Source organism: Xiphophorus maculatus, chromosome 5, assembly GCF_002775205.1.
Source record: "Xiphophorus maculatus strain JP 163 A chromosome 5, X_maculatus-5.0-male, whole genome shotgun sequence".
Classification (NCBI taxonomy): domain Eukaryota; kingdom Metazoa; phylum Chordata; class Actinopteri; order Cyprinodontiformes; family Poeciliidae; genus Xiphophorus; species Xiphophorus maculatus.
In genome coordinates, this window is record NC_036447.1 from 13,142,858 (window position 1) to 13,157,473 (window position 14,616).

At 37.8% G+C, this 14,616-nt stretch overlaps 2 protein-coding genes across 2 annotated transcripts; both read right to left on the bottom strand.

The window, feature by feature from the left end:
- Positions 1 to 187: 187 nt before the first annotated feature.
- Positions 188 to 5,893, bottom strand: map9 (microtubule associated protein 9). Its single transcript, XM_023333282.1, has 13 exons — positions 5,533 to 5,893; positions 5,361 to 5,451; positions 4,175 to 4,711; positions 3,924 to 4,099; positions 3,572 to 3,680; positions 3,425 to 3,492; positions 3,275 to 3,336; positions 3,032 to 3,194; positions 2,733 to 2,819; positions 2,478 to 2,639; positions 2,240 to 2,385; positions 1,813 to 1,948; positions 188 to 1,740 (listed from the first exon to the last, which is right to left on the bottom strand). The coding sequence occupies exons 1-13, from the start codon at positions 5,605 to 5,607 to the stop codon at positions 1,624 to 1,626; spliced, it is 1,929 nt and encodes a 642-aa protein (XP_023189050.1). The 5' UTR covers positions 5,608 to 5,893; the 3' UTR covers positions 188 to 1,623.
- Positions 5,894 to 6,761: 868 nt separating this feature from the next.
- Positions 6,762 to 13,144, bottom strand: smim14 (small integral membrane protein 14). The gene is made up of 5 exons (XM_005807754.3): positions 13,000 to 13,144; positions 10,886 to 10,981; positions 10,196 to 10,244; positions 9,945 to 10,099; positions 6,762 to 8,430 (listed from the first exon to the last, which is right to left on the bottom strand). Exons 2-5 carry the CDS (start codon positions 10,958 to 10,960, stop codon positions 8,392 to 8,394), a joined length of 318 nt encoding a protein of 105 aa, XP_005807811.1. The 5' UTR covers positions 10,961 to 10,981; positions 13,000 to 13,144; the 3' UTR covers positions 6,762 to 8,391.
- Positions 13,145 to 14,616: the final 1,472 nt, after the last annotated feature.

Genomic DNA, 14,616 nt, shown 5'->3' on the forward strand with positions numbered 1-14,616 from the left:
CCCTCACTCGCCACTCCCCTACGCTCCTGGAAAAGCCTTCCGGAGGGGGATTTTCAAAGTAAAAGCACACATTTTTCACATAAAAAAAATGTATTTATTGAACATTTTCCAAATGATAACAGTGCGATAGAGTGCATACAAATTATTTCACAATTATATTGAAGGAGACTCATTTATCACCTATTTGGTTATAACAGCCTTATGGACACATATTGTTTTTCTTACTAGTCTAGGGGATGGACATTTATTGTATCAAATCCTTTATCATTTATGGTGATAAATTTATTTTAAGAATTTTGATTTATCATTGTCACTATAAATTCCAATTAATGATGTTTGAAATCCCCCGAAACTGTCTGTATTTTCATTTTTACTATTTTCTCCGCTGTTTGTTCAATGCAAGTATTAATGAATAGTAATACATTTGAAAATATGATTAAATGCAGTTACTGAGTGACGCAAATCCCACTTTTATGTGACTTGTGTCCTAAAGAGCAGTATTTGTGGAGCTAGGATCGTAGTCAAACAATCACAGCTATACCTTACCTAAGAAAGTTACCTAAGAAAGGATTAATAAATAGTTCTTATCACCGCTTTTATCAGTATCACAATAGTTCGACAAAATATCACCCATCCCTCTTTGTTAGCTAACAACTACAGTGTACTGTAGTTTAACTCATATTTTATTCTATCTACTACCAACATGTACTACAGCATAATTGTTGTGCTGAAAAAAAGGGATTCGTGACTTTTCTTCCATAATCAAACTCTAAAGTCAAGCATGTACCTTGTAGTCAGTGATTACCCCCTTATTCTAGCATGCCTTTATAAAAATCCAAAGTAACCAATTGGCTGTACATGTATGTGATTTATGCTGCACTTTGTAGCACTGTTGCCTTGATGTAAGATGTCCTGGGTCTGATTTTCCCCCCAGGGTACTCCAGCTTCCTCCTACAGTAATACACCAGTGAGGTTAATTGGTCTCTAAATTGTCCTTAAGTGTTCATGGTAGTTTATTATCAGCATGTCTGAAACTACAACCTTGTTGCATAAGTCTCAAGGATTTTAAAGATGTTTTATCAAGGTCTCAGAGGTTTGTTAGACAACTTCAAAGAAAAAGACAGCAACACACACACCAATATTTTCAGGGAATAGATTGTAGAAAAACATACAGCAGGGTTATCTCAAGTCGGAGTACCAAAGAGTTAAAAAGCTGGAAACAATAACCAAGGCAAATGAGGGAGATAACAAATCTCCATAATTTACTGCCATGGAATGACAGAAAATGTTCCTGGGAAGGATTTTGCCACAGCAGTAAAAGATAATTAATGTATCTAGTAAAGACTGGTACATGTCTTTACCAATGGAGACAGCTGTATATTTGGATGACCATGTCTGAAACTACAACCTTATCGCATAAGTCACAACAGGAGTGAAGAACTCTTAAAGGAATGATTACTTAAAGCTCAAAAGAAACAAAACAGATTTTAGTATTAAATGATGTAATGTGGTAAAATAATATTTAATTTAGTTAATGCAAAAAGAAAGTTATAAAATGCTTATGCTCATATCCAGGTGTCTTTTATTAAAAAATAAATATAAAAGATAGCAGACGGTAGATTGTCACTTTCCAAATGGGATGGTTTTATTTGGAGGGCTCCACGGTGGAGGACTGTCCCGAAGTATTTCTTGTATCACTCTTTCGTCTTTTCTCCTCCTCTGCTCTCGATCCTTTTTTATCTGTTTGAAAAGCAAACAACAGTGAATATTTCTGCTCTTATCCGGTTAGATTTTCTTCAGCGTTGCTCTTACCAGCCAGTTTTCAAAGGTCTCTATGGCCATCTTGTCTTTTTCTTCCTTCAGGTACAGCTCTTCTTCTGCCTTTGTTTTCATTTCTTCACGCTCCCTCTTGAGCTTTTCGTGAAGAACATCTTTCTTTTTGTCACACCTTATTCAGGTGAAGAAAACAGGTAAAACAGATTGGGTTAACATTGACCTTATTGCAAAAGGTGTTTGTTGTAGAAGGGGTTAAAACAGGAACATCTAACTGAGTGCGCCACCTTGTGGTTGGTGATTTTTCACAACCACATAGACGAGAATGAGGCAGGACAGAAGAATATTTTCAGCAGACGTGAGGTTGAACTGAATCTGCTGGGATGGAGTGGCAATACACTTCCAGCAATCATTTCAGTAAAATTATTTTAAAAACAGAGACAGACATAATGTAATTTATACTCACCAGTCAGAAAAAGCAGATTTGCTTTCTCTCTGCCTTTCTTCTTCTTTCTCCTGCTTCTTCAGCTTCTGTTTACTTTCATCCACTTTCTGCTTTCTGTTTCTGTCTCGGAGCAGCTGATCATGCTCACGCTTCCAGTTCTCAAACACCTTTGTTATCGAAACACTGATCAGTATCAAGCTTACACACTTTCATGTCTCTTATAGTTTCAAAATGCATTCAAAATAATTTGTATCGGCACCTGTTTGGCAGATTGTCTTTTTTCTTCCTTTTCTTCACCCTCCCTTTGCTGTTTTCTAATCATATTTTGTCTTTTTTTTGCTTCGGCTTTAAGGCTTTCTGCTTTCTTTTCTTTCCAGGCTTCAAAAGAAGCGTTGGCATCTTCCTTTTTAGACTCCCTGTCCTGTTTATGGGCAGACAGACGGCCACTCATGTAATGTCAATAACTACGTGTTCATATTTACTTTAGAGATGGTAGAAATAAACTGAGATTCACCTTTTTCTGTTGTTCCTTCATACGCTCTTCTTTCTTCTTCAGCTGCATGTTCTCTCTTGACTTTTCCTTTTTCTTTTTGAGCCATTCCTGTTGTGAGTACAGAGGGTTTATATGTACTGCAACACTCCTTCCAACCCTCCTTCCATTTTGACCTAATCATTGTGATGATTAGGTCAAATGATTTATCACATTGCAGTGTCGGGGGAACCTCTGACTTGACATTCTCCTTCGCCACATGACAAAAAAAATATATACCAGACCCTATGGTGACTAAATATGATGCAGAGACTCACTCTGACCTGGTAAACTGCAGCTCTGATAGATTCTGCTGCTTGAGGAGAAGACTCCTGTAAGGACAGTTTCCGGTCCAGAACTTTGAGTGTTCCCAAATATTTTGACTCCACCTTTCTGGAGCATGCACTCTGAGACCTCTCAGTGGTCTTAGAGTGAGAACTGGAAGTCCTAATGCCAGAAAAAAAAATGGCCAATTACTTATTCAGTTTCCTTTATGCAGCAACATTAGTAAAGCCTGCTTCACTCACTTGGTGTCAAAGGATTTTTCAGGGGCATGAGAGCTTTGATCTGAGGGATCTCCTGCATGTGCCTAAGAGGGAAATTCAATCAAATCAAATATAAGTGTAACAAAAAATTATCCATGACAGCCATGCTAGATAAAGCACAGATTGACTTACATTAAATTCTTCAAATGATGAAGAATAGGGTCTCCCTTGCTCCTTGCTATCATCGGATATAAAGCCTTCTAAAACAATAAATCAAATGTCAGCTGGAAGAGTGAGTTGTATCACTGATTTAACACTGCAGAGTGTGTCAGTACTTACCTCTGGAACCAGAATCAAACGTAGACCTGGTGACAAGTTGTGACTGTTCACTCTTATTTGAAAATGACTTGCTGGGGCTACATGAAGCTGTCTGGTCTCCATCTGTCCACTGCAATTAACAACACAAAAATTAACCGCTGTTTCCTAGAAATTACTTCTGTATCACAAAAAAGCACGTTGGTCAACACTGGGTGTCTTAAATGTACTTTTTAAATATATAATTCTGTTTTTTCAACCCTAGGTGGAAGAAAATTATCAAACGATTATCATCCTACAAATATTTATGAATTAGGCGAATGAGCATTACATGAAAAAAAAAATGAGGGAAAACTACAAATTATGTAATTCTTACTGCTATGTTGCTGGATGCATCAGTTGAGAACGGAATGGACATAGACGATGTTTGGGGTCTGCTGAAATCCTGAAATTCACTTTCCTCCTCCGTTTTCTTCTGTGAGATGTGTGACTTCAGCCCAAGCGTTCTTTGCCGAGGTTTGGGTTTCGGTGGCTCCATCTCTGGAACACTGTCTGATTAGTCAAACAAAGTGTAAATATAAGGACAACTCTTTACAGCCTTGAATAAAAGAGCTAATGGCAACAGACCAGTTGAAACAGTGTTGCAGAGGTGATGCCCAGACTCTGGTGGAGTCTCAGAGGTTTCTTCCACGCCAGGATTTGTCTTATCTTCTTCTGGACCAGGCGTCTCCACCACACTGCCATCAGATGGCAACGGCAAAGAAAGAGAATCATCTGATGTTTTACACGGCAGACTTGAGGTCTGTTTTGTGAGTGGACCATTTGTCGGTTTTTCACTAGATGGATTAATTTGCGAGTTTTCAGCATTAACATTTATGGAGTTCTGAGGGTACAGAGAGGCTTCATTATGGACATTTCCATCATTATGGACATTTCCGTCATTATGGACATTTCCGTCATTAGGGGACTCATGTGGCTCGGACGCTGATGTGTCTTTTGAGTTAGAGCTGCTTCTGTGGGATTTCAGGAATGATACTTTCTTTGGCTTGGTGGGTTTGTCTTCTTCGTCTGACAGCTCGAAGGTATTAAATGTCGCTTTACTCCTTCCTGCTTTGAAGGCATCAATCCTCTTTTTTCTTGATTTTAGAAGTTTATCCAAAAAATCTGAAAAACAACAAGCAAAAGGCAAAGTCAGTCATTGGACTAATTAATTTCATCTTACATATACTACTCAGTGGCTTATTTATTTTCAAAGAAAGCACAATTAAAAGTTAAGAATGTGTTCCCACAGTAGGATTTCACAAAGTGTTAGACATGTCGATGAGAAGATACTTAAACACATGTTGAAAACTGATCTTAGAGTGTGAGTGAGGTTTGCATGAAATATATTTATAGATATTTATATGCTTTATTGTATTTATTTATAACTGAGAGTACCACTGCAATTGTATTGTATTCCAGTAACATAATGACAAATAAAACATCTTATGTCTTAATGTGCTGATAGCATAAAAGTGTTTTGAATGCCATATTAAGCTCAGTTAATTTACCATTAGTACACAATGTGGCAGACCAATTTCTGACAGATGCTGCTGTGGATGGTGAAGATAAAGCAAATGTCTTTATATATTGTTTATATTCAGAGAGTTCAACTGATGTAAAACTGGGTATTTTCCTGTTTGAATTTTTCTATGTGATAGACATCAGTGTATTGTTTCCACTGGTGTGATTGCTGGAGATTTTTAATGGTAAACTTTTGCAAATCCAGCCTGTTCCCCCCCCCGACATACATCTGTAACATCTGTATGCTTACCATCTTTATCGTCGTTAATGGCATCAAAATAAAAGTGTTGTTGTGCATTTGCTTTGCTTGCCCTGGAAGACACAGCAGCCTGAAGTTCATCCTACAACAGAATTGTTGAACAGGAGTTTACAGGGCTGATGCTTTACTTGTTTAAAACCCGAAAATACATTAAAGCTCTTACCTGGAATGTAGTTCTTTTCGATGTTTTCGGACTTTTTGCATACGCAAGTGTCCTTACCTCGTGATCTGTCATCATGTAAACCAAACTGTGGAGAACAACGCGCTCTCATCCGCATTAGCATGCTATCATCAAGGGTTTTGCTGATGCTAGTTAGCCTCTAAGCTACTTCCTGTTCGGCAGTACTCATCATTTGACGATGAAGTAACTCTGTATGGAAAATTACCGTACGTTGTTGCAAATAACACGCAACTACATAAAAAGGCTCCAAGTAAAGCCGAACTAGCATTGCTGCTGGAGCTAACTGAGTTGTTGACGGTAACCCGGGGAGACGAGAGGTACAGGTCAACACTGCGCATGCTCGAAAGATTAACTGGTTCTTCTTCTTCTTCTTCTTCTTCTTCTTCTTCTTGTTTTTTTTATGGCGGTTGGCAAACAACTTTTAGGTGCATTACTGCCACCTTCTAGACTGGAGTATGGATCAGATGTAAAGTCACTATAATCTTCCCATAATACCTGTTCTCCTTAGAAAATTAAAAATACTATTAAAAACTACGTCCCCCGATGATCTTTGAAGCAAACTTCAGATTAACTGGTTAATTTTAACTAATTAATTTATAGCTGTAGGACCATAGCTGTAGCGTATTCTGTGTTTAATACTTTAAATAACGTTTTGCCTACATTGATATGAATATCTGGAAATCAATGGTGAATAATTAACCAATCACAATGCTTCTAGACTGCAAGAGAAAGCCAGACTACCCGGAGGAAACATGTCAGGACTGGAACAGAGGACTTTTTGCTGGAAGTGTTGCAAACATTTTTGCCTAACATTCAGAGACTGGGATCTCTCTGGAGAGAAAAAAAAAACAACACAAAAATATAACAATATTTTTTTTTTGAAGAAAGTGATTTCTGTTTTTATTATAAATATTTATACACTTTGAGTGATTAATTGAAAAATATGTTTGTATCAGAGCAATCAAATTGCTGAAGAGAATCAGGGACACAAAAAAACTTTCTGATTTTTTTTTTTTTTTTTAATTTAATGGCCCTAAGATATTGAATTGCCTTGATGGTACCTACAGCATATGAAAAAGTATTTGCTCCTATACAAATTTCTTTCCATTTACACTAACTTGCCGCATTTAAATGAGTCCTATAAAGGAGATATAAGCCTTTAAGAATTACATAGAAATTTATGATCTTATTAAAAAAAACAAGACAAGTAGTTCAGATTTAAGTATTGATTGTTTATTGTAAGAAAAGTGCATAGTTCAAGCCCTTATAGTCTATTTATTATTAAACATTATTATTTGAGGTGTCATATGATAAACAATAGTCAGAGACGCAACCCATCTTCTATCCTTTCCTGTATATTACAACCTAATGTTAAAGCTCTTCCTGGCCATCCTGACAGCTACTCTGGAAAGCTACAGAACAAAGAAAGAAATTTGCTGGTATTGAAATAAAGGAGCCACGTGTCCAAAGGCATTCCAGCTGAACACCCTTCAATCCTACTACAGCTAATGCAAGAGTCTCAGAATCCCAAAGCCCAGATAAGAAAGATGTTCACGAACTCTGATAAAGCTTAAGAAAACAGCAGCAGGTTTAGGTAGTGGCTGTGAGCTGATTGTGTTTGAATGTGTCGTTATGTAAAACAGGAAAAAAAAAAAATATTTAAGAAAAATAGACTACTTCTTCACTAAATATTGTTCCCAATAACTCAAATGCCAACCAAAAAAAAAAAAAAAGCATGCAGAGCGTTCACTGCATCCATTTAATCAAATAGCTTTGTATTGGAAAATAGTTTGTAAAAAGTGCTTAAAATTAATTTCAGAACTATAACCAGCATTGGCACCACTTAATCATACATATTTAGTCAGCCTTTGGATTATTACACTTCTGAAAAAGAAGTATACCCTGACTGATTTGTTGGTACAGTTTAAGAATCTGATCTAAAGTGGTTTGCTGTAAACAAAAACAAGATTAATTCACAACTTAGAAAACACTCCAAAAAGAAAATCCTGATTTAAGATTTGAGCTATTCAATTTATTTCAGGGAAGTCTTTCATTGTATAAAAGACAAACTCCTGATATATCTTTACTAGCACAGCGTAAAGTAAGAATTTTAAACCCTACTGAATGTCTTGGAGCGATCAAGAAAATCCCCACTACTCCTGTCTGAGCAAGACTGGAAACAGTAATGAAAACCACCTAATGAGGGATTTCCAGCATCTCCACCCTAATCAGGCAGCACATTCCTTCATTCAGAGTAAATGTCCCAGCTCTAATGGTGTGTTAACACCACGGCTGAGATGGGACCAACTTCAACCTCAAACACACATCCTGATTTAAGACTTTGTGAAAAAGCAATATGCTGATAATTAGGATCCTGAGTTATAAAAGAACATAAGTGGTACTTAAGCTGGAATATCCTTAAAGGGTCAGTTTTCTGGATTACTTACAGTTAGTGACAGACTGCTGATTATGAACTTGAATCATAATGCAATGGTGAATGTAGATTTCAATCATAACAAAATATATATCTATATAAAAAAAAGAGAAAAGCCAAAGAAAGATTAGAATAACCAATTATACCGTTTATATTTTTCTAATATATGTGTGCAAAAATTATCTTTAGCCTCTATAGAACATGATCACATCAACAATTTACTGATTCCGTGTCAGGCCGGTTGTAGTAACATTGGTCAAAGAACAAAACTGTAACCAGGTAATGAAAAGAAAAAGATATGTGATTTAAGGCCGACAGGAAGATGATGTTGTCCTGCTCACAGTAGTAGCCAACTGAGCATGCTCAGTCTGAGCAGATGGATGATTTCCTGGTGGTCTGACTCAGTGTTAGTCCACTGGTGGTGCTGGGGGCTCCCTTCTTTCACTCTGCAAACCAAGACAGTTACCAATTAACTTTCTGAAGAAGATAAGGGAGCACATGGTGAACCATTTGAAATTAATATTTATATCCCTTCAACTTTGTTTTGCACGACAACAACCCCAGACAAAAATCCAGAACTAGAATGGAAAGGTTAAGTCATGGTTCTCAAAACTCAGTGAATTTCATGCCTGGTGAGTCACTGACTTCTCTGGAGTCAGATAAGCAAATATATGAAACCAAACAAGAAGCTTTTATTTCAATTTTGACCCTAGCTGAAACATTTAATCGTTTCAAAAGTTTACTATTATGCTTTAATCAATTCCATACATTTAAAAGTCTGGCTGCTTCAATGGAGATGATCGCCACAGAGGACAGTCATCCTGGGTCGGTCCTAATTCAACTTCATATTTCCAGACTTTTTTATGCATAGAAGAAGAAAACCTGTAGCCCATTGTGTCTATAGGGTTCCAGATCGTCCCCCATCAGTGCAGCTTTCCTGTGAATTTTCAGGTATTTGCGACTTATGAGAAAAACTAAATATGCCACACATGTTCGTTAAATATATTAGACTGTGGAACATCAACATGTGTAATCAAATATGTATATTAACGATATACAGAAACACAGCAATGAGCATGTGCAACCAAATGCTGAAGTTCATGAAATCCTAAAGGAAATTAATTTATAGAACAAGCAAATGGACACATTTCAGAGAAACAGAATTCAGTTTTTATGCTCCTCTGATCTGGAACAAAACTGCAAAAATGCCAAAAAAAACTAATTTCCTTTAAATCAAATAAAGTTGACAAATCAATTTTCTCTGATCCTTGTTAGTGTTTTACTCATGATGACGGAGAGGCATTTTTCAAACTACAGAAACAAGTGCAGCTGGTGGTACTTGGACTGCTTTTACTGATGCTTAAAAGTTTAAGATTTTTTTTTTGCAATAATAACCAATGTAAGATTATCAGTTCCAAGTTTGAAAACCAGTGGGATTTGCTAATTAATAGGTTCAGTAATCAGGCTGCCATCAGCAATAGAAACCGAAAGCTAGAATAAATAAATTGTAGTGCAGTTCTTCATAAAGGATGTAAAAAAAAAAACTCTCCATATACATAGCAGCCAGCAGGAGGCGCCACATCCCCATTGATTAGCCATATGACAGCGTTAGAGCGGTCCAGTCAAAGTTCAAAACCAAACTCAGTTGAGTATGTGCTCACAAATACCCTCCATTCAATCTGACTGAGCTTGAACTATTTTGAAAATGAAGACTCAAAGCTATAATACTTTTATATAAAGTATTGATTCAGAGTTCATGAATGGAAATCAATAACTTGAAGACCATGTATCATTTTACTTCCACTTTATGTAGTAATTTGTGTTAGTCTATTGCATACAATCATAATAAAACACATTGTACTTGTAAAGGTGTAAAGTGACAAAATGTGAAAAAGACACTTGTGCTTTCTGTACTGTGGAAATGTGAAAACTCAAAAAGTTGAACCTGATCAATACTAACATTGTGAGGTCCAGAGGGCTTGCCAGAAGCACGGGCTCCTCTGAGGCTGGATGGGCGCAGCAAAAACAAGACCAGAGCCACCACCACCCACCCCATCAAGACCATGGGCAGGGTCAGGTCACCTCCTCCACCCACTGACCCGCTGGGTCCGGGCACTGTGCAGAAACAGAACAGCAAGCGTCAACAGCCATGTCTTCACTGTAGTGCTTCCCAGTCTGACACGGAGCGCTGTAGGTGGAGGGGATACGTACGCTCCTGAGGACACTCGATGTCAGTACAGTACGACTGGGATTGCCTGAGCTGAAAATAAAGAGGAAACATTTTATAAACTCTAAATATAACTTTATGCCACACAACGTTACAATAGTTTCTGTTACACAAAGTAGCGACTCATGATTCCTCTGAGGCCTGACTAGCAAACGCTAGTTGCGATATTTTTGTCATTAAGGCAACACCCCTTATTGTGGTAAGCAAATCAGAAAGCTGAGAGTGGCTTTCAGTTCTCAGCCAACTGCAACCTGCCATGCAAGTTACAGCTGAGCACAAAAAGAAGGTCACATGGAAACTGAAACCATGACTAGAGGCGTAACTTTTATTACAAATGCCAATCTCATCTTTGACAATGCATCCTTCACTAATGTACTAAATTGACAAACATGAAATCAATTTGACTTTAAGACATCACTGCAGAGCAAAAGACAAACACACAACAGGAACCAGGATGTGTCATCCCGGTCACTCAGTGACGCGTTGTATGCTGATCACTCCCTCTGGGAATACTTTCATTTACGAACCAGCTGTAGAAACTCGCACACTTTATGACATTTTCACCGGATAATACGTACCAACAACAGGTTTCACTGTCAATCTGCCTCAGCCCTACAGATCAACCTGCCACAATGTATAACTCAGAGAGAAATCCTGTCAGTTGTCCTGCTTACCAGGTTGATGAGGCGCCTCATAGCATACTCCTGAGTGCAGATGCACTCACACGGGTCGAAGCCTCCTTCAGCCATTTCTCACCAGCAAGAATCCACCTTGAAGCAGAGGCACTTCAAGTAAGTAGGGCAAACAAGAACAAGTGGTAGAAATCCAATGCCGCCTCTTGTCAGTGCTGTTTTGTTGCTTGGCGCACACACACATACAGAAGGGGGTGGAGACTCTTCTGGTAAGGAGAGTCAGCAGTGGTGTGTTATCATTTTGTTTTATACTCAAGCCAGATGGGAGATTTTATCTGCACTTTTCTGTTGCCTATGATCTTTTATCTTAAATGCTGGTGGCATTTAAGGGAAGTAAAATTTTCTCTTTCCCACATCAGCATATTTATAAAATTGATTGCCACGTTCTCTAATCCTTTTCATATTGAAAAGTAGCTTAGATAAAAGGACGGAAATAAGAGGTTTCTAGGATCTGACACACTTTACAGAAGTATAAAAGTAAAGTCACATTTATTCTACAGAAATTAGTAGAACAGCTACCATCAATGGATCAGTGATTATGATTTAAAACAATTAATCCTGAACTGAGGTCCAGATCACCATCAAGTAAAGCAGTATTAAAACCCAGGGGACACAAAGCATCCCGAGAGGCCAGAGGTCAGATGCTGCAAAGTAAAACAAGCCAACGTGTTCAGAAGATGCATTATAACACGCTCTATATGGTTTTCCCCCTGTTTTTGGACAACTGTTTGTGAAATTTTAGGAGATGTTCTAAGAGTAACACCAGATGGAAGTGTTTTTGTAATCCAGCGCTGAAATTACCAACCAAGTCATTTAGTTTCAGTTGCAGAATACCTTACTAAAGCATCCATGCTTAAATCTTTCACATTTTATGTCATTATAAACATAAACTGAAACTTTTCTTATTGAGACTTTATGTGAAAAACCAACTAAAAGAACAGTGGAAGGAAAATGATCCACAGTGTCTTAAAAAAACAACAACAACAACAAAAAACAAACAAGGAATCTGAACAGTGTGGTGTGAATTTGCGTTCTTTCATGCAGAGTCCATACTTTTCAGAATCCCTCCCCCCATGATGCCATTACAGCCTGAAATCTTTTGGGAAATGGCTCTGTCAGCTCCGCACATTTACAATCTGAAATTTCAAACTCAGTCAGTTTTTATGGAGACCGTCTATGAAAATTACTTTGCAAGTCTTACCACAGACTCTCAAAAGCTTTCAGGTCTACACTTTGACTCCGTCATTCTGAACATGCTTTTGATCTGGCTGCATATCTAGAGTCGTTGTCCTGATAGGAGGTGAACCCCATCGCTAGTCTGAAGTCTTTCACAGCCTTTAACTTGCTCTCTTTCGGGATTATTTGCATTTAAATTCATTCATCTTCTCATCAACTCTGACCTGCTTCCCTGACCCTGCTAAAGAAAAATATCCCCACAGCATAATGCTGCCACCGCCATGTTCCAACCTAGTGGTGAAAAGCAGGCCGCACTTTTCAGACGCAAGTTTAAGAGGTATGAAAACTTTTTTAAAGCTCTGTGCTACAGCTGATGTCTCGAACATATGCATGTAGTGGCAAAGACCTTCAGCGGGATTTAAAAGAACTGACTAGCAAGGAAGTTAAATAAACCTGCGCTTGCTTTTCCAATGTAATCTTTGGACACAGCTGTTAAAACTGTATGGAGATTTGGCCAAACTGTCTGAAAATTCACAACCCGTCTTGAAATAAGATAGTTGCTCTGAAACCTGGATTTCCTTTAAAGTTTTAGCTCCTACCATTTAAACAGCGCAGTTCCGCAGGTGGCTAACTGCTCGCTTAGAGCAACTTAGAAGCAGACCAACTAGTCACGTCATCTTAGAAACAACTAAAGCCAGAGCTTTTCAAACCACAGCTTCCACTTTCTACTCAAAACCTTTCCGTTCCTGTTTCCGCCGTCTGTGCTCTCGGGAAAACATTTAGCAAACTGGCTTCTTCCGAGTCTAGCCAGATGAGGAGGAGAAAACACCCCGTCTCGTTCAATTTTCCTTCCTTTTTACTATTGAATACTCTCGATTAGACGCAAGTGAACAAAACCCAAGGAAGGACAAACGTCTTACCTGAGCTTGGATGTACTCAGCAACGACTGAGTACGTTTATCGGGCCTGTGCTGCTCTGCTGCAGCGCCGCTGATGCCGATTTTCACCGTCGAACCGCAGCCGACATGTCAGCCATCTCTCCGTGTTTACTTTAACGCTCTGAACCTTCCGACCATACATGCACGTGGTGAAACGCGCCTCAGTCATTGGTCCAAATTAGACGGGCAGGTCTCTAAGTCAGTCGAAATTATCCAGCCTTTATCCAGACCGTAAACAAGTAGTCCAGCTGTTTCTATCTATCTATCTATCTATCTATCTATCTATCTATCTATCTATCTATCTATCTATCTATCTATCTATCTATCTATCTATCTATCTATCTATCTATCTATCTATCTATCTATCTATCTATCTATCTATCTATCTATCTATCTATCTATCTATCTATCTATCTATCTATCTATCTATCTATCTATCTATCTATCTATCTAAGTGTTTTCTTAACAATATCAAATTTAAAATAACGTAATAATCCCAAAGGGAAATGAAATGTTAATTTTAATTCAAGGTTCATAGAAGAGTTGTTGTAGATGCTGGTGAATCTCCTGTTGCTGTTTGTATTACTATCTATCCGAAGAAGCCTCTGACTGAACACAGTTGTTTTAAAGCATGTCCTATGAGGAGATGTCTCTGAATATTGCTTTGAATGGCTGGCTTGAATGTTATTCACAGGTTTTCTAATGCCTGTTAAGGACATTAGTTGTCTTCAGTTTGGAAAATTCCAGTCGAAAATACTGATAGTCTGTCATTCAGAGCAAGCACGAGGAAACAGTAGGAAAGAACCTCTCCTTTTAAGCCTCTACTGTCTGTGAGCAAAGTGCTCTTTTGGGAATGTATGAGACGACTGTTAAAACCTCCACAAATTTTCTGTGCAACTGAGTGTAAATGCCTTGCAATGGACAGAATAAAATAGAAATATCTAATATTATCCGGCAGAGGGAAAATTCAGATGTAGCAGCAGCAAAGTGTCAGGCAATCGAAGCATGGAGATTTTGCACAAAAATTACAATATAAAAACATAATTAAGAATGACAGTGCACTAAAGGCAAATTTAAAATATAAAGTACTGTGCCTGTATTAAAAATAGCATTCTTTGCCCCAAATACATGTGCAATTGAGCAATTTTTAAAAATATGCATGTATATTCTGCATTTAAAAAATAACTAACGATTTACAAGAAAAAATAAAACAGCAAACAATAGTAAATGTGCAGGAATGTTATTTAAAAAGAGAAAAACTGCAAATAGCAGCAGAGATGTAAACCCTGCAATCAGTCAAGTTTTGACACTCCACAGCCTTGATACATGTGGCAGTTTAGTCAAGGTCCAAATTAAAGAGCAATTTGTCCCCAAACTTTACAGACTGTTCTCTCTTGTTGCAAAATAGTAGAACATGATGCTGCCACCACTGAATTTCACAGTGTTGATGTTCTCAGACTTCCTAACATTCCCATTTTCTCTTTAACTTCATTGAGTTTTTATTTAATTTGAGAATAGAACAAGTCACCAAAAGTTAAGGTCTTTGTGCATTTTCAGTCTGGTGTTTCATGTTGCTTTTGGAGTAATGGCTTCTTTGGTG

Bases quoted from the DNA above. Each gene is read 5' to 3' on its own strand.
- smim14 (XM_005807754.3), bottom strand. From the start codon at position 10,960: ATGGCTGAAGGAGGCTTCGACCCGTGTGAGTGCATCTGCACTCAGGAG. The intron at 10,245-10,885 runs GTAAGCAGGACA...CTTTATTTTCAG, and splicing joins TGAGGCGCCTCATCAACCTG to CTCAGGCAATCCCAGTCGTA. The intron at 10,100-10,195 runs GTACGTATCCCC...GTTTCTGCACAG, and splicing joins CATCGAGTGTCCTCAGGAGC to TGCCCGGACCCAGCGGGTCA.
- map9 (XM_023333282.1), bottom strand. From the start codon at position 5,607: ATGATGACAGATCACGAGGTAAGGACACTTGCGTATGCAAAAAGTCCG. The intron at 3,681-3,923 runs GTAAGAATTACA...TGTTAATTGCAG, and splicing joins ATGCATCCAGCAACATAGCA to TGGACAGATGGAGACCAGAC. The intron at 3,493-3,571 runs GTAAGTACTGAC...TTATTGTTTTAG, and splicing joins GTTTGATTCTGGTTCCAGAG to AAGGCTTTATATCCGATGAT.